The 19212-nt window shown below is 52.1% G+C and overlaps 9 protein-coding genes across 9 annotated transcripts; 6 read left to right on the top strand and 3 right to left on the bottom strand.

Annotated features, from left to right (window-relative positions):
- Positions 1–46: 46 nt before the first annotated feature.
- Positions 47–633, bottom strand: CPAR01_01456 (uncharacterized protein; the record flags this gene model as incomplete). The annotated part of the gene is made up of 2 exons (XM_060485745.1): positions 47–296; positions 500–633. The coding sequence occupies 2 exons, from the start codon at positions 631–633 to the stop codon at positions 47–49; spliced, it is 384 nt and encodes a 127-aa protein (XP_060356602.1).
- A 2708-nt stretch (positions 634–3341) lies between these two features.
- CPAR01_01455 (uncharacterized protein) lies at positions 3342–4997 on the bottom strand (the record flags this gene model as incomplete). Its single annotated transcript, XM_060485744.1, has 2 exons — positions 3342–4733; positions 4890–4997. 2 exons carry the CDS (start codon positions 4995–4997, stop codon positions 3342–3344), a joined length of 1500 nt encoding a protein of 499 aa, XP_060356601.1.
- A 76-nt stretch (positions 4998–5073) lies between these two features.
- Positions 5074–5187, top strand: CPAR01_01454 (uncharacterized protein; the record flags this gene model as incomplete). Its single annotated transcript, XM_060485743.1, has 1 exon — positions 5074–5187. The coding sequence occupies one exon, from the start codon at positions 5074–5076 to the stop codon at positions 5185–5187; it is 114 nt and encodes a 37-aa protein (XP_060356600.1).
- Positions 5188–5721: 534 nt separating this feature from the next.
- Positions 5722–6126, top strand: CPAR01_01453 (uncharacterized protein; the record flags this gene model as incomplete). The annotated part of the gene is made up of 1 exon (XM_060485742.1): positions 5722–6126. The coding sequence occupies one exon, from the start codon at positions 5722–5724 to the stop codon at positions 6124–6126; it is 405 nt and encodes a 134-aa protein (XP_060356599.1).
- A 1158-nt stretch (positions 6127–7284) lies between these two features.
- CPAR01_01452 (uncharacterized protein) lies at positions 7285–8673 on the top strand (the record flags this gene model as incomplete). Its single annotated transcript, XM_060485741.1, has 2 exons — positions 7285–8335; positions 8402–8673. 2 exons carry the CDS (start codon positions 7285–7287, stop codon positions 8671–8673), a joined length of 1323 nt encoding a protein of 440 aa, XP_060356598.1.
- A 1505-nt stretch (positions 8674–10178) lies between these two features.
- CPAR01_01451 (uncharacterized protein) lies at positions 10179–10700 on the top strand (the record flags this gene model as incomplete). The annotated part of the gene is made up of 1 exon (XM_060485740.1): positions 10179–10700. One exon carries the CDS (start codon positions 10179–10181, stop codon positions 10698–10700), a length of 522 nt encoding a protein of 173 aa, XP_060356597.1.
- A 3138-nt stretch (positions 10701–13838) lies between these two features.
- Positions 13839–14312, top strand: CPAR01_01450 (uncharacterized protein; the record flags this gene model as incomplete). Its single annotated transcript, XM_060485739.1, has 1 exon — positions 13839–14312. A coding segment is annotated over one exon (474 nt), but the record flags the coding sequence as incomplete, so codon positions are not given.
- Positions 14313–14815: 503 nt separating this feature from the next.
- CPAR01_01449 (uncharacterized protein) lies at positions 14816–15430 on the top strand (the record flags this gene model as incomplete). The annotated part of the gene is made up of 1 exon (XM_060485738.1): positions 14816–15430. The coding sequence occupies one exon, from the start codon at positions 14816–14818 to the stop codon at positions 15428–15430; it is 615 nt and encodes a 204-aa protein (XP_060356595.1).
- A 1558-nt stretch (positions 15431–16988) lies between these two features.
- Positions 16989–17664, bottom strand: CPAR01_01448 (uncharacterized protein; the record flags this gene model as incomplete). The annotated part of the gene is made up of 2 exons (XM_060485737.1): positions 16989–17325; positions 17444–17664. 2 exons carry the CDS (start codon positions 17662–17664, stop codon positions 16989–16991), a joined length of 558 nt encoding a protein of 185 aa, XP_060356594.1.
- Between the last annotated feature and the right edge of the window lie 1548 nt (positions 17665–19212).

The raw sequence follows: 19212 nt of genomic DNA, 5'->3' as shown, positions 1-19212 counted from the left end.
GTATACTACAGAAGCTACAGAGTCGCATCACGATTTACCTTTGCGTTTAGTCGACCACCGTCAAACGAAACACCTCATACCCCTGCTGGTGGGCTGGGCATCCAGGCGATAAAGACCGGGGTATCGACATGGTCCAGGGGTCATGTCGTTCTGACTTGTCATCATCACCAGGACCAGCTGCTGCCGCACCACTGCCCAAACCGGTCGACTGTCCTGATCCTCCCGCAACGATTTGGATTTCGTCCGATTCCATCCCATCCTCCGTGTCCATTGTTGACCAGGAGCTGTACCGGTAACTTGTATCTCCAGTCAGTCAACTGTACCACGTTCTTCTGCCTCGTGCATTTTGGTGCAAACGCGGCTCTATACAAATACTCAGACGGACAGGATCGTCCTGTGAGCTGCGGCATAATTAATTGCAGATGGCTGCTAGTTTACGCGCTTGAGACCGCAGCGAGGTCCCTTGCATTGACGTGGCAGGCTGCATTTCTCAAATTACCGTCCAGAACCTGACTGGCTGGCGGGCAGTGTCTGCGAGACCGGACTGTCGAGTTCCCCTCGCTCCTCAAACGACGGATCGCGTGTTTGCGCATCGCATGTCATTTGGCAGTGCTCGCCTCCCCACACATCCATCTTAATGTCGTCGTCGCCATCGCCTTCGCATTTTACTGAATCTCCAATATTTATGCGCACCAAGCGGTTGGATCTGATGGCGCATGGCTCAAGGGCGAGTCGAGGTTCATTCACCCACGAGGTTACCCGAATATCACGCAGCATCCCTTGCCTTAACGAAGTTACCTTCATCTTAATACTTGACTGGCTCACTCGGCGGCTATCCTCAGCCATCGTCAATGCAAGGTACGCACGTATTCGAATCTACCTTATTCCACCAAGCTTCTGGGTCTTCACGCTTCACTCTCCAGCTTACTCACCCTTGTCATCAATTCACTTCATCTTGATTCGCCTGTCTCATTGTAATCAATCATCACAGACCTTCTATCTACTTGTATACAGGCGTTCCACCCTCGTGGAGAGAATTCCATTTCGCAGGCCCCAAACGAAGTAGGCTCCATTCCACTTCAGACTATTCGCTTGTCTTTGCCATTGGAGATCTCCTCCATACGCATTTTCACTTTGGAGCTTAAACTTACGCCTACCCGCGGCAGATTGGTGTTGTATGCGAACCAAAGCATTCTGATATTTCGCTGATTGGTTGCGATGCACCACACTGGACAAAGCCCAGCCGTTTGCTCAGCTTGTCAAGCCCAATACAGAGCTGACTGAGCCGATTTGCAATGACCAAGTTCTCTGAGTAAGGGCAGTACCGATTTCAAGGCGAATACCGTTTGCTATGTCCTTGTGAAGGCGCCAATGGTTTGTCTGCTCATAACCAACTTGCAAAGACGACCAAGGTCGCGTCCACCATCTAGCCAGCATTAACATCGGAGATGAGGCGCACGGCGTTTGACCGGGGTTTGCCTGCGTCAGCCCAAATACAACCTGTCCGTCATGAGCAGGCTGAACTTCTGAATCTCTACTTGTAAGCCAGCTCAAAATGCCCCGGCTCGATTTGCCAATTTAGTGGATTCAGGGCTGGCCGCAAGTCATGTCACTTGGCACCTTTAAGATTTGCGTCCCCAAGAGCATTTTCGCATCCTGAAAAAATGCACGTGCTGATGAGGAGGGGTTTGTCAAATGTCGGCCAACTTCTGTCTTTCGAGAAGTTTGACTGCCCAAAGACCCTCTCGGTCAGGTCTTTCCGAATGGTCACCCCATGATCATACATCAGTCAATTAAGCCAAATTGTCATTCGTCTCCCCCGGTTCTGGAGCAAGCGAGCTACCCCATCAAGAAGATCAGCCCGGGACAGCCCAGCCAGACTCGGCACTTGGGCCATTAATACCACGGTGGATATGTTGTCCAGTGACATCATATTGGGGTTTTCGCGGACTATCGTCCGCTATTTCAGTCAAATACCAGGCGAACGTAGCCTCCCTTCTATACCGAATACAATCACCAAAACTGTCGTCAAACCAAATTCATCGACAGCGAAGGATAAGACCCTTTGAGTAGTGAACAACGAAGACGATGATGAGGGACCACATGATGGACGACCACCAGCGACGACTCCACGAACAAACAGTAGACGAGCCCACTCATCAAAGGCTCGGGAAATTCGCGAAAAAGGCGCGACGCGTCTTATTTAATCTCACAGAACTCCGTCCCAGTCCCAAACCCCATCTTCAAATAACCCATTACCCAACTTCAACTTGGGCCATGCGGCCCAATCCATGATTCCCCCCCCCCCCCCAAAGGCCAACAGGGACGACCCCGGCCGGTTCGAGCAAACACGTTGACGAACCACCCGTATCCGGACATCGGATTCCTGCCCAGGGATCTTTCGTGTGCCGACCCAGATGTGTGTTCCGCAGGGCCGCACCAGCGTACGTATCCGTAGGGTCCGTAGGTAATCACTCGGCAGAGGGGGAAACGGGAAGTAACCCACATCCGAGAGAGAAAGAGAGACAAAAGTCCACGCGTTCGACTATGCGAAAGTAGTGTTGGTCGGTATGCGGAATTGCGTCCAAACGGGGTTCCCGACGATCTCGAACCAACCAACCGGTGACCTGGACCAAGTTTTTGGTAACCATTTTGTTGTTGTTGTTGGAATTTTCCTGTTTGCCTCTCGCCTCGCCTTGCCCATAGCCAGCCCTGTTCTCGTCCCAGTGCTTTCAGTCTGAGCTCACCGAGTATTCTAGAAGATTTCCAAAGAAAACCCCGGCGGTGTGGATCGAGGGACAAACCCGTCAATGCAACGGATCCGCATGCCTGGTCAACTCATTCGAAGAGCAATACCAAAGTTACGCCCAACCGAGGGTCTTGCAAAAAAAAAAAAAAAAAAAAAAAAAGCTTTGTCCACGCCGCGGTGATGGCTTTCTCTTTTCTTGCTAGCAGTGAGATTTTTGCTGTCGTACCACCGGAATGCAGCATGATTTGTCCAATCCAACAGCCTCGGAGGAGAGGTCCATTTGGGAAATTCTTTGATGTCAGACTGTAATCACTCAGCTGACTGTCTGCAGTTTTCCGGTGGCTCCGTCTTCATAGCCCGTATCCTCCGGGTTTGTCGGGCTTCTAAGTCTCTTGTCAGCAGCGACCGCCTATCTCCATGGAAGTTTATCGGATGCCTCGCGGCTTGGCCATCCTCGAACAACCTGCCGGATCCGAACAGGCGTTGATGTAGTGCCTCGATGAGACATCGTCTACCCGGCTTTCTGAGCCAGTATCACATGGAGGGTGAGATGTTTGTAGTCGTGTAACTCGAAATTTTATTTCGACATCATCTATAGTTTGATGGAGATATTGAATTCGTCCAGTCCGAGAGCAATAGCCGTGATTGCTCCACTGTACGCAACCAAGATGCCCATCGTTGCCATGGGTCCAACATTCAGTGTCGGCACCGTCATGTTGACCAGTCCCGTCAAGACGTTTGCGATGAGGAACAAGAATAGGCCGTTGCGATTGTAGGCGCGGAATACCCTACTGGTCGCTGTATGGTAAGCCTCCTTCTCGGTCTTCGCGTCAGTCGCATTGTAGAAGGACGGGAAGCAGAAAGTGTCCACTAGGGCATAGGCTAGAAGTTGTGTCGAGTTGAACGCCGCTGTCCATAGGACATAGGGCAGGTTCGCGAGGCGACGTGAAACGTTCAGACCGTCGCCGTAGCTGTTGCTGGTGGTCAAAAAGTAAAGCCCTGTCCACACAGCAGACCAAATGGCCATCATCATGAGAAGAGTCTTGCGCTGAGTAGCGGGGGTGGAATCGCTTTTGGTGTTGAGACTCCGAGGCAAGACGTACATTCCCGTATCTTGTCCCGCAAGGAAGATAGCCAGGTAGCCGAAGAAGCTGAAGATACCCTCTCGGTTCTTTGAGAATAGGTCGGTTCTCGGTGCGGTCAGGATGTAAGCCTTGAGGTCGGTGCTCTCCAGAGCCACCTGATACAGCACACTCAGGATGATTGCCAGAGCGGCGTAACTAGGCACAACCTTGAGCGCGGATTGGAAGAGGGCAACAAACGGCGGCAGGAAACCCAGGGTGAAGAAAAAGTTCCAGTGAACCCCATACTCGGTGACATGTTCGGCGTAGTCGAGACCCTTGACGCTGAGCAAGCGGATGACGCCCAGGACGAGTAGCGGTAAGGAGTGGCGCATCGACTGCAGCAGACGTGTCGTCAGGGGTATCGATCGACCTTCGGCGCGCTCTTTCAAGACGGGCCGAGCAGCGACAACACCGGCGCTGAAGACGAAGGACCCGACGCCCATGTCCATCAGTGATGTTCCCCATGTCTCGACCTTGGCGAAGCGGCGCGGAAAGAGGCGGAAGTCGACGGCGAGGATGGCGATGCAAGTGATGACCAGCATGCTACCCCGGTAGTGTGTCAGGAAAGGCTTCACGGGCAGTGCGGAGAGCGGCCCCGCGCCGGAACCGGCCTTGGGCTTCGCATTGGGTGGTATGGCGGGCTTCTTGCGACTGGCGCCGAAGTTGGGAGGCAGAGTGTAGATGAATACGGCGGGACCGAGGAGGAGGGCGCAAAGTAGCAAGGGGGAGGAGGCGTAGAGAGTCGTGGAGAGGAGGATGGCGGTGACGTTGAGGAGGAAATCAGCGGCAGCTCCCAATAGCGTGTAGGGTTTGAAGAAGGATTGGCGTGATTGGAGTACAGACCACAGCAGGACGGCGACCTGGAAAGGAATGCGAATGTCAGCACTTTGCTTTGTCTCGATGCATGCGCTGCGCGGGGGCGCCTGGGACGTGAAGGGGGGCAGCAGCAGCAACAGGGGGATCAGGAGATCAGGAGGACAGGTCAGAGTTTCTGTTCAAAGAAGATAGTTACGCACGGGAGCAACTGCAGTCACGTAGTTGACTTCGGAGGCGGAGCCACCAGAGAGATTGGAGACAAAGTCTTCCTTGAGCTTCTTGTAGCTCGCGGCCGTAGCGTCGGACATGTTTGCGATGGGTCGAAAGAGAGTTTGGTTTCTTTAGTTTCTGGGAGCAACAAGGAGTGTGGGAAATGTTTAATGCATGTCCAAAGAGAAGGGAATGGTTTTGACGACAGCGAGCATTGCTTTTGCCCGGTTCAGCGAAAAAAACAAGCTGTTGGTTGTTGCTCTTTTGGCGATGTGGTTTTACCGGTAATTGCAACGTCAACCTTTCCTCGACGTTCTTTCTCTGTTCTCTCCACCACTGGGAAAAAAGACGAGACGAACTCTGGCCAGAAGCAGCAGCGGGAGCTTGGTGTAGGTGGTCCAAGCTCCTTCCATTGTCTACCTCAAGTGTGCCAGACGAGATACGTACCTGTATTGCCTGACAGATTATGTAAGAATTGCGAAGAGACGGGCAGAGCCAATGAACAGCTCCTTCCGTACCACCGTGTGGGTCCTGGTCCGATGGCTTCGGAGGCACGGAGAGGAAGGAAGGGGCTTACGGCATACCTGACGCAGAAATCCCCCTGTTGTCTCCGTGCCTTCCGCTGTCAAAGGAAAGTTCGGGGGGACGGGGCAAGCTTTGGAGAGGCACAGCTCAACCGAAGGCAGACACGTCACAAACATGGGCATTCCAGGAGCTTCCTCCGAGGCATCTTTCTAAGCTTTCCTTTCATGATTTCTATCGTCGTTGTCGTTTTTGTTGTTGTTATTGTTGCTGATCATCCTGTTGTTGTCTCATTCCTCCATGTCTCCCACGCACACGACGCATTCCACGCATCCATCCATCCATCTCATCCATCCGCGCAAATCAACCAACCAAACACCCGAATCTCTTGTCTTTGCCAGACTGGCACCTCTTCATCCGTTTGTCAGCTCCATTCTTCGCCTCCCCCCTCCACCTTTCCAGTCTTTCCAACCCATCACAAATCGAGATCTGAGATCCCAATTGCTGGCTGTCATCGTCTTGTTCCACCGTTTCCCACTTTTCGCCATCACGGCCGCAACCATCTCCCGCTGTGCCAAACTTCCAAGACATATCGACGCCGTTGATGTTCCAACTCCACACTTTTGCAGTTTCGCCCCCGGCCTCACTGCGGCATTCATCCCAAGCCCAGCTCTACATGGAAAAGATGGGTACCCTTTGGTCTGAAGACAGTACTATAGCCTCACAACTTACACATCCGTGTCGGTAGTCTTGAAACTTATTTACAGCTACATGGACAGATGCAGCTACGCCAAGTTCGACTGGTGCGAGTGCGAGTGGAAGTGGAAACGCAAGTGCAAGTCTCAACCCAGTCACCGCACCCCCCTCCAGCTTTCAAGTGTTGGTTGGTTGCAGTCTTCTTGCTGCTGCTCTGGCTGCCACCAAGTATCAACTCCCGGGCCGAAAGTCCTGGATCTGGCTGTCTACCAAGAGAGAATGAGAGGCGGGCAGAGCAATAGGAACTGCTTCTATGCGTCGAAGCCAACAAGCTACGCAGTACACCCCCAGGCCTCAAGGTGGCAGGGAAGGAAGATGCATAATAGGCCAATAGTATCGCCAGAAACATGACGAATCAAGGCCCAGACAAGCCACATTCCTTTGTTCTCCTCTGTGTCCATCTGCAGACGTTCAGCTTCAAGCCTGCCATGTCCCATGGGTTTGCTTCCGACAACCCAACCCACACGCCTGCTAGCTCATCTCCTTTGTTCTCATATGCAATGAGTGACATGGGCATGGCTGTTGGCCGCAACCGCTCATTGTCACTCCATGCTTTACGACCGCATTCCTCATTACACTCCCACCTAGGCTTGCCGGGCCCAAAGCAAAGATTGCAGCCGCCTTCTTTGCACACCCTTTCTCTGTCAGTGACAGTCTGTCAGTCTGTTCTTCTTTGCACCTTGCCTGTCTTTCTTGTCTTCTTTGAGAGAGACAGAGACCTACCGTACCTACCAGTCCTTTCATTTTCTGATCCCGGCAGTTGCTGCAAGTGCCCTTTCTCTCTTCTGGCTCCTAAAGAAACTGGTGGGCGAGAAGTTCAAGACTTACAGACTGAGGTGGCTCACAAGGTCTTCCGCAAAGATATTAATTAACCCTCTTCGTCCCTCCATCCACCCCAGACATAAGAGAAGCTCTTCTCCCTTGATCAAATCCCTACAGGGCTGCATACTCTGGACTCTCATCACCGCCATCCCATCATCTTGGTTGCACATCCCGATCTTTGGGCCCATTCATTGTTACTCGAAACCCTGACTTGAACACTTCCTTCTTCAGTCACCACTTGATATATCTTACAAGGCATTACCTCTATCACTATCATACATCGCCATGGCTACCCCAATCGAGAGCCACCCTCGGGCAAGCCTTCACCCACTATGGACACCTTCATATAACCAAGGAGGATTCCCTCGTTCCTCGACTTCAAGCAGACCTACTGCTCCTAGCTCGTACTACAGCCCATCCGATCGTTCACCCAAAAGCCTGCCCACTCCGGTATTTCCTTCCAACGATGGCTCAATGAGACAGCATGAGCGCGCCATGGTCGACCGCCTCGGCTCCAGACTCCGACAAGCTCCAGGCTCCGGTGACCTTAGCCCGCCCAAGTCAGTAAACCGGCCGAGTCCGCTTTCTCCTCTCGCAGAGCACTCAGCAAGTGACGGTAGACGTTATTCGGCTGCGCCTGTAAGCCCTCGCCGGCCAGGTCCGCCGCCATCAGCAACTCCGGTCTCACCACCTATGGCTAGCAGTGTTCGAAGGCAGACTCTCGCAGCGGAAACTCGATCGATGCTTCTCGCCGGTCTGGGCGAAGAGGCACAACGACGACAGTCTGTAGCAGGACCCGGGTACGTCGCCAGGTCCAGGGAGGCTGAGAAGCGCGTTCAACTTGAGCAGCTACGAGCATGGGGTCATGTGTATCTTGGTGATGCCAAAACCTCCGACGTCTTCGTTCAAGCTATGTCTCTTAATCGTCGAAGCTCCAATGCGAGCACCAACTCGGATCAATCTGCTGGAGGTTCTTCGCCTCCACGAATGCCATCCACGCCGACTCTCCCACCTCACCAGCGTCAAATGAAGTTTCGAGTTCGTCCTCGAGCTCTGGAACGCAAACCGATGCTCATCACTCACACTTTCGACATTGAGCAGTTACGCTCCACCATCGCGGACCCGTTGCCAAGTCCTGTTCCCGCGGATCAAAGACGGCGGCCATCTCTGCATACTCAGGCCACTTCACCGCTGCCAAAGGTCTCATCTCCTAGACCGAGCGCGGCACGAAGACGGTCGAGCAGTGCAATCCACAGCACGCTCCCTTACAGCCGCGGGCTAAAATCTGGAGATCCCCGCGCGGCTTCATCGCGTGGCGCCGACACTATACCAATCCGTAAGTCATGTCTTGCCTAAGTTTATACCCTCTGACGTTTGCGGACTTGAACCTTTTCGGCAATAGCCTCCAAGGCCGGCTCACTCCTACCCGAATACAAGGCAGGGAAATCAAGGCTAACACCCAACCCACCCACAGATCTCCAATACGCCAGGTCCTCACTCCCGGTGTTGGCGGCTATCATCGTCTCTGGTACAGTCCAGGCTGGCGACGTTGTCGAGTTGCCATTACCGTATCCCGAAGTGTGGTCCCAAACAGTCACCTATGTCTACACGGGACAAGGGGACTTGACGGATGCAGTCAAAGAGAACATCCTCTACCTTGCAGGAAAGGTTTAACGCCCACGTCTTGGCCTCGTGCTTGTTTAACGACTTATGACTCTTATTTCTTTCTTCTCTCCCACTTGGACGCCTTTTCTCGACGAATGCAGCACTCTGTATGCCTTGCTCATTCCATGATCACACGCTTTATTGGGGGGGTTAGCGATCGCTGCGGGCCGTTTGCCTTGTTGTTCTTCTGTTCTTCAACACTCCTTTGTCCTCTGCTCTCGGAGGACATCTTGTTCGCTATACAACTTTAGCTCTTTGACCTCGTCATGACTTATGTAGTTTAATGATTTCCCTTTACAATACAAAGAGAACAGATTTACTGTCCATGATTATCAATGACATATTACAATTCGTGTTTTCCAACCTAAGTGATTACGAAGATTCTGTCTGCGCGCTGCATACCTCGTGAGCCGCGCGCCTCGAAAGAAACTGATTGCATTCCTGACAAAAAAAACTCAATCTCTCCAGGCCACGAGTTTGACAGAACAGCCACAACTTTGTCAACAACCGCCCTATCCGCTCTTCATTCCGCGTCCCGCCGAGACGGGCACAAGGGAAGAGTTACCTTGTTTAGGGCAAAGCATCTTTACGTCCGCAAACGTGGGGTTGGGGTTCGGTGTGGAACCCACCTCAACATACGATGGAGAACGCCCACGAAGGGGGGGGGGGGGGCAGCACGGAAGGAACTTGTTGAAAATCTTCCCGCATCTCCGTCTCTTTGACGGCTATACACATGACTCTCCTGGACATCGCTGCGAAAGGGATTTTATGGTGGTGATCAACCCTTGTCAGCTGGAGTCTGCTTCGTGAGGGTGGTGGGGTTGCTGAGACCGACGTTGACAACGAGTTTGGTACCGGCCGAGAAGGACGACGTTTTCATGTCTTCGCCTCCCCATCCTCCACCTCGTGTTTGTTAGTATTGCAATAACCCTGTCGGTATTTTTTTTGTTCTCGTTGGTTGTCTCCGATCTTTTTTGATCACTCTGAAGAAAATCTCAGTCTTTGATATTTCCTAGGGTTTCTTGTTTTGTTTCTATACACACTCCCCCTCCCCCTTCCACCCGTGGGTACGCGTATACCCATCCAAACCAAGCGCTGAGGCCGGCTACTCTTGCCAAAGTTTTCCTTGGAGCGTGGTGTCGATCTTGGACTCAGATCGCGCGGCGTAATCTCGTTCTCTTTTTTCGGGACCTTGGCAAGCTTGGTTCATCAAAATGTCCGGTTAGTTGTTGTCTATCCTGTCCACTACCGGTACAATCGTCGCCTTTGACGGGATGGGAAAAGCTGTCAGACAGAGAATCCTCGGGTTCAGTGACAGAGTGGCATCAACATGCCTCAACTCTCTTGGCCTTGCGGGCTTTCAGCCCGGGTGGTGCCCGGCAGGCAAAGCTTTGGGATAAACTACGGTAGCATGGCCACGAAATGGGAGGCTACGGCAGTTGTCGCTTCCGAATTCCCCTCCAAGCCTTACGCCTCAAGCCTCAAAACTCAAGCGGCAAGCCCTCTCCTCTCCCATGGGTCCCCAGATATCCTGCGTGCAGAAGTATGTTGGCGGCAAGGCGTTTTTCACTCCCAAGAAAAAAAGAAAAAAAAAGTCTTTCCACCACACGGAGAAATACCGAAGCAGAAGGATAGCAGCCACCCATCTTTTTTTGTGCATTTATACCTACTCTCCATCATTGGCTTCTCATCACCCGGAAACTCCCCCCCTCGGGCCTTGTGTAACCGTCCGAACTCTCGGCAAGTGTGCGTGTGTATGTGGGTGCGTGGATGTGTGCGTATCTCACTATTCGGGCCTTTCGATGACGTGGTGTGCTGAAGGCATCCTGTCTGTTTTCAGCATATCAGACAATGTTTTCGTTTTCCATCCTATTCTCCCCCCCCCCCCCCATCCTTGTTTTCTTTTCCTTAGATCCTCCTTGGGGTCCTTTTGTTCCTCTGTCTTGTCTCTGGTTGTCTGGGCCACCTCGTGGTTGCAAAACCTTACCAAAGTGGCAAGAACAGTTGTACTCACGTGTCCGATGAGCCACCACTGACAATGTCCGGATATGGTAAGTTTTTCTTTCGGAAGAACGGCGGGGCAAGAAAGGTTTCGGAAGTTCCGCTGGTGGGTTCCGGGCCGCGTTTTCGGTTACTCGGTACCAGTGCCGTTGCGGGGTCGATGTGAACGGCAGAAAGGGATGGGGCGGACAGCGGGGGCGGACAGATGGGGACCGGTTCCGGGTTTGGCCACTCCCACCTCCGTGCCCGGAACCGGCTCGGAGATCCTCTTCCGCCGGCTTGAATGAAGAAATGAGGACTTTCGACTTGGTGCGCAACGGGTACTTCTCTCAATTGAAGGTCCAAGAATGAGAACTTCAGCAGAGCTTTTATCCTCATTATAATGTCACAATTTAGTCGTCTACTCCTTGCCCATTACAATTGAAACTTGTAGTCATACAAACATTGGCACAGCAGGAGCCTCTTCCTGTTTATTGTGCTTTGAACACCGTTCATGTATCGTTCAGCCCGGAAGCAACTCCCCAAGAGCTTTTGTAGAGCATGATGCGTTCATTTGTCATCTTGTGGACAACGGGGAAGCTAGTCGTGGGAACGGTAGTAGATATACACCCAAGACTTACGAATTGTAGGCTACCATGATCGAGCAAGATCAATAGTCCGATTAATGTGTCGAATGACCCTCGATCAAAATTGCTTGCTGATTTGACTGTAAGATAGGTGAGCTCTTGGTCTCATCTCACCCGCATACGACGGGCAAGACCATGTGATCTCTTGTGGGCTGTTCCAGAAGCATTACGAGTATCACTACAACCGCTTGGAAACTGGCGTCGCACAGGCAATCGAATGATGGAAGAGAAAACCATTTCGCAGACGCAGGAGATGGAGTAAATTCGATTTCCAATAGTAGGAATCAGCGCCATCTTCCCAAAACAGACAACCGAGTTTGACATCATCGCAAGGAAAGTTCCGCCCATTTAACTTGATTCGCAAAAGAAAAGTGCCGGACTAGCTTGATATATGGGACCGCCGTTCTGACCTTGAGAATATGAAGAACACACGATCCTCACAGTTATTCTCAGACACTGTTCTCAAGGTATTTCACTGCCGAGCTCCCCTTTCTCTGGCATCAAAGTAGATCATGCCTCACAGTAATTAACCACATCAACCCTACTTTAGAGACCAGTTTCAGTAGATTTCGCCTCGTTAATGTGAGCTAGTCAGTTCATTCACGTAGCTTCACTGGGTCTTAACAAATATTTCGCACTTTCTCATCTGACTCCTGACAAGGAGGGAATCAGATTGATATCGCGAGAGAGAAGCCTCATGTGGCTGACAACGTCCCAGAGCCTAAAAGCGGGAAATCTTTTATTACACATGTCATGTAAGGGTAAGTCAATTTGGCAATACTTTGCAGAAAAGGAGCACAGTCAGAATCATGTCTAACAATCAGCCGTCGCGGTAATACGTGAGGTACTATAACAAAAGGGGCTAATAAAGCCTATCATATAATTGAAAGCGACAAGACTCAACATAAGAGACGTCGGCGACAACGCCGTGGTATCTTGGATCGCCAGACCCGTGTTTCCAATCCAGTCAGAGGAAGAGGACACATGCTAAGTCCATGCCATAGGCTAGTGGACGAACAAGTTGAGGCCGCTCGAAATAGACGGTTCGAGAGCCACATCTCTCACCACTCTCTGGCTTAAACCTCAGTTCTTCGCAGACCGAAAATTCAGGTTTCCCAAGGACTGTAAACAATTCAGTCCCTGAGAGTCTAAAACCTCATGGAAGCTGACAGTTCAGAATGCCCCTTTTCAGAAGAGGGTCAAATACTCAGCTAGGATGACAAAACACTTTTGCCATCTCACCGCCCCTCCTCATGCTCTCCGCGATATACGCACATATCTCGTGTAACAATCTCGACACTTTTCAATCGGCACCCTTTCAGCAGATATACAGCCCCCAACTTGTCCCCTCTTTCTCGTTTGGAAGGTTCTCTACCTACGCCCCTCTCTAATAAGTCTCCTAAGAACCTCCTCCTTCTTGAGTCACCGACCCTGCGTGAATGGCTCGATACCAAACGAAACACAAGAACAACAACAGTTCGAATCTCACAAGTGCAGTGCCGAAGACATCAACAACATTCAGCGTCCCACCAGCCATCCGCTGTAAGGCTCTTCCCGGGAAAGTACCTAAATATGCAGAATCGATGCCCTTCAAGATCCCGAGATATCAAGTACTACACACATAGAACCAAACGCGCAAGGCACCTGCTTCCACTGACCCTACTACCTTAGTCAAAATCGCAAATTCATCCAGTAAGAAGGGGACTGTCCACCATCACTAGGAAATACCCGGGATCAAGCCCCAATGCCAGCCTCCATCGGCTGGTACTTGGCATCTACGTACTCGTCTACCCGCCAACAACAGCACGGACGGCGATGAAGCTGCTGGTATATACATTCCAGTCTCAAACATGATTTCAGGAGAGGGATCTCGGAACGCGGCGGCAGACCATTCTCGACAACCGTTGTCGGGCAAAAAGGCTGCACGGAAGAAAGTTGACTTTGTGTAGATGAGACGAAAAGGGCCTGCCGTATGGTGTTTAGGTAGCAATCACACTCCTACATACCTTACCTCTATGTATTCGTGTGATTGCATCAGTTGCCACGTACTTAAACTGAGAAACTGTGAACATCCCTGCAAGTGTCAGGACATCTTCCCAACCACTTTAAACATTGCCAAACTGGATCACGTCTGCTGTATCAGAATGTTGATGAATCCTACGAACTCTCCCGCTAGAAATAATCACCTTGAGGCTACTGAAGAAGACTATACCTTCTATATCTTTACAGCTTACAGGTTACTGACTTGAGATTCCTGATAACTAAGAAACCGGAACTCATGCCGAACACCACGATCTCAAAAGTCAAGTCACGCAGAAGTCTGGCGCCTACCATAAGGTCAATGCCATACAAGGCATTCCTTCTATCCAATGAATACCAAACCTATCAACAACCTCATCACCATGACCATCGACTTGCCGGGTCCTGCCTCTCACCCATCCAAAAACATTAAACCTTTCGCTCTTACCTACTTCCAAAGTTCATCACCAAAAGCCAAGTCCCCAACGGCCCGTCGTCTCGGAGAGGGTACCTACAAACACTAATCCAGACCGGTGTTCCTCGACCGCACTCAACTGGCTGGATCTGACGACATCTCTCGCGTTTGCCCCTTCAAAACCTTACACATCCGATCTCCAAACCCAGGCACATCCCAACCCCCCTCAGCAGAAAAGCAAAGCGTCAGGCGTCAAAATCGTCCAACGATGCGGGCCCTGGTATGCGGCAGGCAAGGGCGCAGGGTCACTTGGTTCGTCCCCCTCATCCATACCTATCACATTCCCCAATATCGTCGTTTGTGGCTGGGTCGAGGCATGTGGTGATGCTGATATTCTGCAGGGCTCACGTATACTCGCTGGCCATGCCACAGGTCAAAACGGCGGTAATGACGCCAAAAGAACCCAGAAGGAAAGAGAGCTCTCTAAAAAGACCCCAAGGAACGGTGTGATTAAAAAAAAGCTGAAAAGACAAAAAAAGCCACCGAAACCTGCACCCGCAGAGCCAAAGGTCCAGCGACGACGCTAATGCCGGACTCAGGTAAGTCAAAAGGAGTGGCGGCCCGTTGAATAACCTTGACCTTACCTTACTTTTCTGTTGAACTGAGGAGGCCTCGCTACAGTGTTCCCCCGAAAGCTTCACATGCTTTAAACCTCTTAGTATCCCCGCGCCGTATGTCTAGTCTCCTTGAGACATTTTTCTTCTTCCTCTTCCGACTTTTTCAACCGCAGCAATGCAGCCATCTTTTCCGACCCGGTCCCAGCTTTTGGCACACAAGGATGGAAGCAGCGACGGAGCGATTGATCCATAATCTCGGGCCTTCTGCAGCCCGAAGGCAGCCACGAAGCCAAATAGTTGAAGGGGAAAACCGCTTCAAAGCCATTGATTGGCACGCTATACGCCTGGACTCACTCGAGCTCGCGTGGTCTTCGACTTAAAAATCTCCACTTGGCCGCCTTGGCCTGCTTCTTCAAAAGCCACTCAGTTCGGCTTTGGGAAGGAAATTCGGCGGGCAGGTGGAAATGTAAATCATGCGAGAACGCCTTGCCGATTTCCTTGGCATAGTGAAGAAGGCCAAAAAGAGAAAAAGAGTGAAAAAAGAAGAGAAAAAAGATCAGAAAAAGAAAGCATGTGAGAGATCGACAGCGGCTCAAATCCCACAGACACTCACCAGAAGACGATCGTTCCCCACGTTCCAGCCCCATCACCACCAGCCAGATCGCTTCCCCGCGGGGGATGAGGACCCCCGTTGCAACCGCCATCCAACTTCCCAATCGCACTCGGCCTCGATTCCCAATTCGTCCATCGCGAAAACTCTATCTCTCTCCCTCTCAGTCCCATGTAACCAACGCACATGTCAGAATGCTCTTGATGCTGGACAAATCTTGCCAAATGCCTGTGTGTCTTCCTTCAGTCGCTTCGGTCGCATCGCCTACACAAGCGCGGCTGCCTCATCGAAGACATGCATATGCCACATCGCCTTAGCCCCCATGGCACCATTGGAAAACGAAGGTGTCCCATTTTACATCTGTCTGCCGCTTCGACCAACGTACCGAATAGGCAACACCGTGGCCAGCGAGTGTCCTGAGAAAGATAGGCTTCTTCTCCCATCAAAGGCGCTTCGTCATGTAGCAGTACCTATTTAATGCGGCGGCCAGATCGTGGGCCCATTGTTGCATCGCGTATCTACCGGCATTCCAGTTTCTGCGCTGTTCTCTGCTCCGTGGCGACCAATGGTCACAAGTAAAATGGTGTTGAGCCTTTCCAATGTGTCGTCCACGATGGTCATATCAGGTCGTGAGGCCGTCAGCATGTGACTCCAAATACGAGCCACGAGACACGGTCTCTTGTCGCCTTATCTCGGCTCTTGTTTGAGATGTTCGCCAAGAACTGTATCGAGCTCACGATATTCCGCGAAACTTCGCTCGTTGCCTTGACTTTCGTGCCAACGGGTACGAGAGCAGAGGCGCATGCGCCTCCGTTATTGCTCTCCACACTGTCAGGCCATCCATCTCACCAAGTTTGGCTATTGTCCCGCAGCGGGTGGACACTCGGAGGTCCCTAGAGCCTTTGATGCAAGAAATCCTGCATCATGTACGCCCGGGCCTTGCTTGACAATCTGGCTTCTGTTTGCAAGCTCCCAACGTACAGCCACGCACCCTCTTCTTCGTTGTCTGGAGACAGCAGCAAAGCAAGAGAGACCCCATCATTCGAGGTTCGACAACCACCAACCTCAGCACTCCACTCCCTCGGAGGTGGTGGGGGAGGGGTTGTGTGTGTCTGTGTGATACGCGCGCGTTCTCATCGGATGATAGGTTCACACCGAGAGCTTGGGGGCTTGTTGAGACGCTGGGGCGTGGCTCCATCCACTCGGACGCACTCGCAGGGTCCTGTCAGTCGGACAGCCTGTTCTTCGTTTTGGTCGATTCTTCAGCATAACGACGTCGATTCCGCCCAGCTCGGCCAGGCCTCGGCCGGTCCTAACGCCAGTCGTGTGGCCCCTCCAGGGTGTGTTTGTTTCAATAATCCCCATCCCCGTTCCCTGGCAGTGCAAAATTGACAGAGTTCCTGTTCATGACCCATTTGTTTGGCTTCAGTTAACCCCTCATGGTAAAAGAAATAAAAATAAGCGGCGGACGCCGCAGCCGCGATGGAAAACCTGCACCGGTCGGGATTATGGCTCGCTCGGACCGCGTTGAGAACATGGCGACAATGGCTACAATTATTATGACAATCGTCCTAGTTCTTGCGATAACACTGTCCGTTATGCTCAAGCACTATCTGGAGTTGTAGATTGAGTCGCTGGCGAAACGGGCTCAAAACCATTCGGCCCCCATTTGCCAGCAGATGTTACAATGAAATATCAATTGTGGATATGGTTGTAGAATGGGTGTGCGGGCTCGGCATGGGTCTCCGGTTCATGACCAGTCTCTTGTATTGAGGCTCCCGTCGAGAGGGAAATAACCGTGAGCCAACTCAATTGGTGTGGTTTTGCGTGGGGGCCGGAAAGCAAAGGTGACGGCATGCTTCTAGAAGTGGAATGAAATGCAATATTCAGCTTCCAGGGCCAGACTGTGTCGATTGCTGTCTCTGATTTTTGGCCATTTGCTGGTTTTGATAAGGTTAGTAAATTGATGACCAACTCAACAATTTCTACACCGAAGCAGCAGTAGCTTGTAACCGATTAACTGGTGGGGATCGGCTTCAAGCTGTCGCACGCTCGAGGGATGCAGGAATCTTGGTGTTGAATCTATCGACACTGCCTGGTGATTTCTGGGGCATTCCCTGGAATAGACCAGGAAAGGTACATGCCCAGTACCGCGCTTGTACCTCGAAGAGGCTGGTCTCGTAGGCCTGTTCATTGGTGGCATCGGTCCTGGGCATACCCTCCGTCAACGGGTCCTCCTCTTCTTCATCGTGAGCGTATGAATATAGCGTGTGGATATCCATGGCGCCTTTTTCTGCAGCTAGTGGCCAAGATGCTCGAATAGGCTGAACCAACGGGCCAAGACGTCCACCAGCAGCGCCGCTTGGCGCACTTCTTTCGGCTTTGACTTCTTTTGTACGTGATATCGCTTTTCCCAATGAGGAGGCTCATCACTTTTGCGTTTTGTGCGAAGACTCGTTGTCGCATTGCGCTCTCTGTTGCCCGGACAGACCTAGCAGCAATAGTAAAGCTCATTGGACAAGATCGGACGATCTCGCCATTGTAATTTGATATGGCATCGCGCAACTGGCATAGGACCCTTGCGGCGACATGAAATTCTTCAACGGCTTGCAAAGACCGAAGATCGCTTGTGTGGATCGAGGGATTGCTGATGACCTCTTGATGGTCGGATTGCCTCTGCCATTGTTGGTTCCGAGCCTCTTGAACCTGCATGATAGTGGGCGCTGAGGTTACAGCGAACCAAGAAGCGCGAGTGGGTTCCCCCTCCTGGGCCGGGATATTTTCGAGACGGAGCTCTGCCAATTCTCTAATGTTCTTGGTTGACGTGGCTTATGTTCTCCATAAGTCCGCGGTGGACACTGGACGATTACATGGGTTCTGTCCTAGTGTAGGAACCCCCCCTGGTCGCTGAAGAAGAGCTGGCCCGGTCGATGTCGTGATGGAATGATGCTATCTTGCGGGGTTGACTAGGCACGGAGTCGAAAGTCAACGAAACCCACCAGCAAGCCTCCATCCACCCCCTCCTCCGAACCAGGCCTCTCAAATCGACGCGAGGGCGGGAAGATCGTGAGCCTGTCCATCCGGGCTTGCGACGGACAAAGTTTGCGGAGAGCAGATTGCTGACAGGCAGGTGTGGTATAGTGCTGTGCACTACAGGCGCGAGACGCGGCCTGGATCGCACGAGGTGCTTCCCCGGCGGATCTCGGGCTGCGAGCATGAACGATTGCGATGCATGTTGATGTCAACCATGGTTGCGCAGCCGCAGATCCAGTGTCACAGGACGGGGCCTAGCAACGAAGACGGGGCACAAATCCTTTCTCAACGATGCCGTCCTTATTCCCGTGTCATTCGATGTCCTGGCCGCATGGAGTGTATCTGTAGCAAGAGAGCCTATAGTTTCTCAGAAATGATGACTTGTTGGGCACTTATAAGCACGCCCGTACTTTGTTATAGTATCCGAAAGTCTCCGTCTACGTGTCGGCAAGACGGGATAGACGGGCGGCGCGAAGACGACGCTGACCCACTTGGCTAGATCGACTCCGCCGAGCTTCGGCCATGATCAGCCTCTATACTCTGGGAGCGCGGAGGATCGTGACGAGGGTCAGGGCTAGGGTTTTTTTGTCCCCAAGATGCCCGTACGGATCCGTACCCCGTTCGCATAATCCGTATCCGTGCTGACTGCGGCACTGCGATGAACTTGAAGCTCATGACCCGTATGACAATGGCGATTCATGCTCAGGTAATAGTGGCGCCCCTGGAGAGGTGACTTTCGGAATGTGGCTTCCTGATGCGGAACAGCTTCGAGTGGTATTGAGGCACAGAGATACTGTCAAGGTGAGATGAGGTGAGGCAAGGTGTGCTCAGTCGGGATCGTTGGTTGAGTTGGCGACATTTCTGTTTTAGGCTTTGACGACCGACCAGCCAGGGCCAGTAACATGGTAACGTCGTAAATGCAGAGCTTTGCTGCTCACCCTTGCTCGAGTCTGCCGCAGCTCAATTATGTAGTATCGTGTACTTTTCGAGTTTGCCATATCGTAAGGTAGGTATATTGCGACGGGCGGTCCAAATCCCGTGGGCTCGAACGGAGCAGAGCCTCCCTTCTGCTAAGAGGAATTAAGCGTGGGAGCGGCGAGAGTGATGGTTCCTCTGGATGCTAGAAAGGTTCAAAGACCGAGTTAGCGGCGGCGGAGGATGGCCGTGATGTGCACTGATGCTTGGTCCTAGTTGCGGAAACCGACGTGTCTATCCGTAGCCTTGTGG

Source organism: Colletotrichum paranaense, assembly GCF_030867605.1.
Source record: "Colletotrichum paranaense strain IMI 384185 chromosome Unknown Scaffold_1.1, whole genome shotgun sequence".
Lineage (NCBI taxonomy): Eukaryota > Fungi > Ascomycota > Sordariomycetes > Glomerellales > Glomerellaceae > Colletotrichum > Colletotrichum paranaense.
The sequence above is the reverse complement of the archived record's forward strand: the minus strand, read 5'-3'. Positions and strand labels throughout refer to the sequence as shown.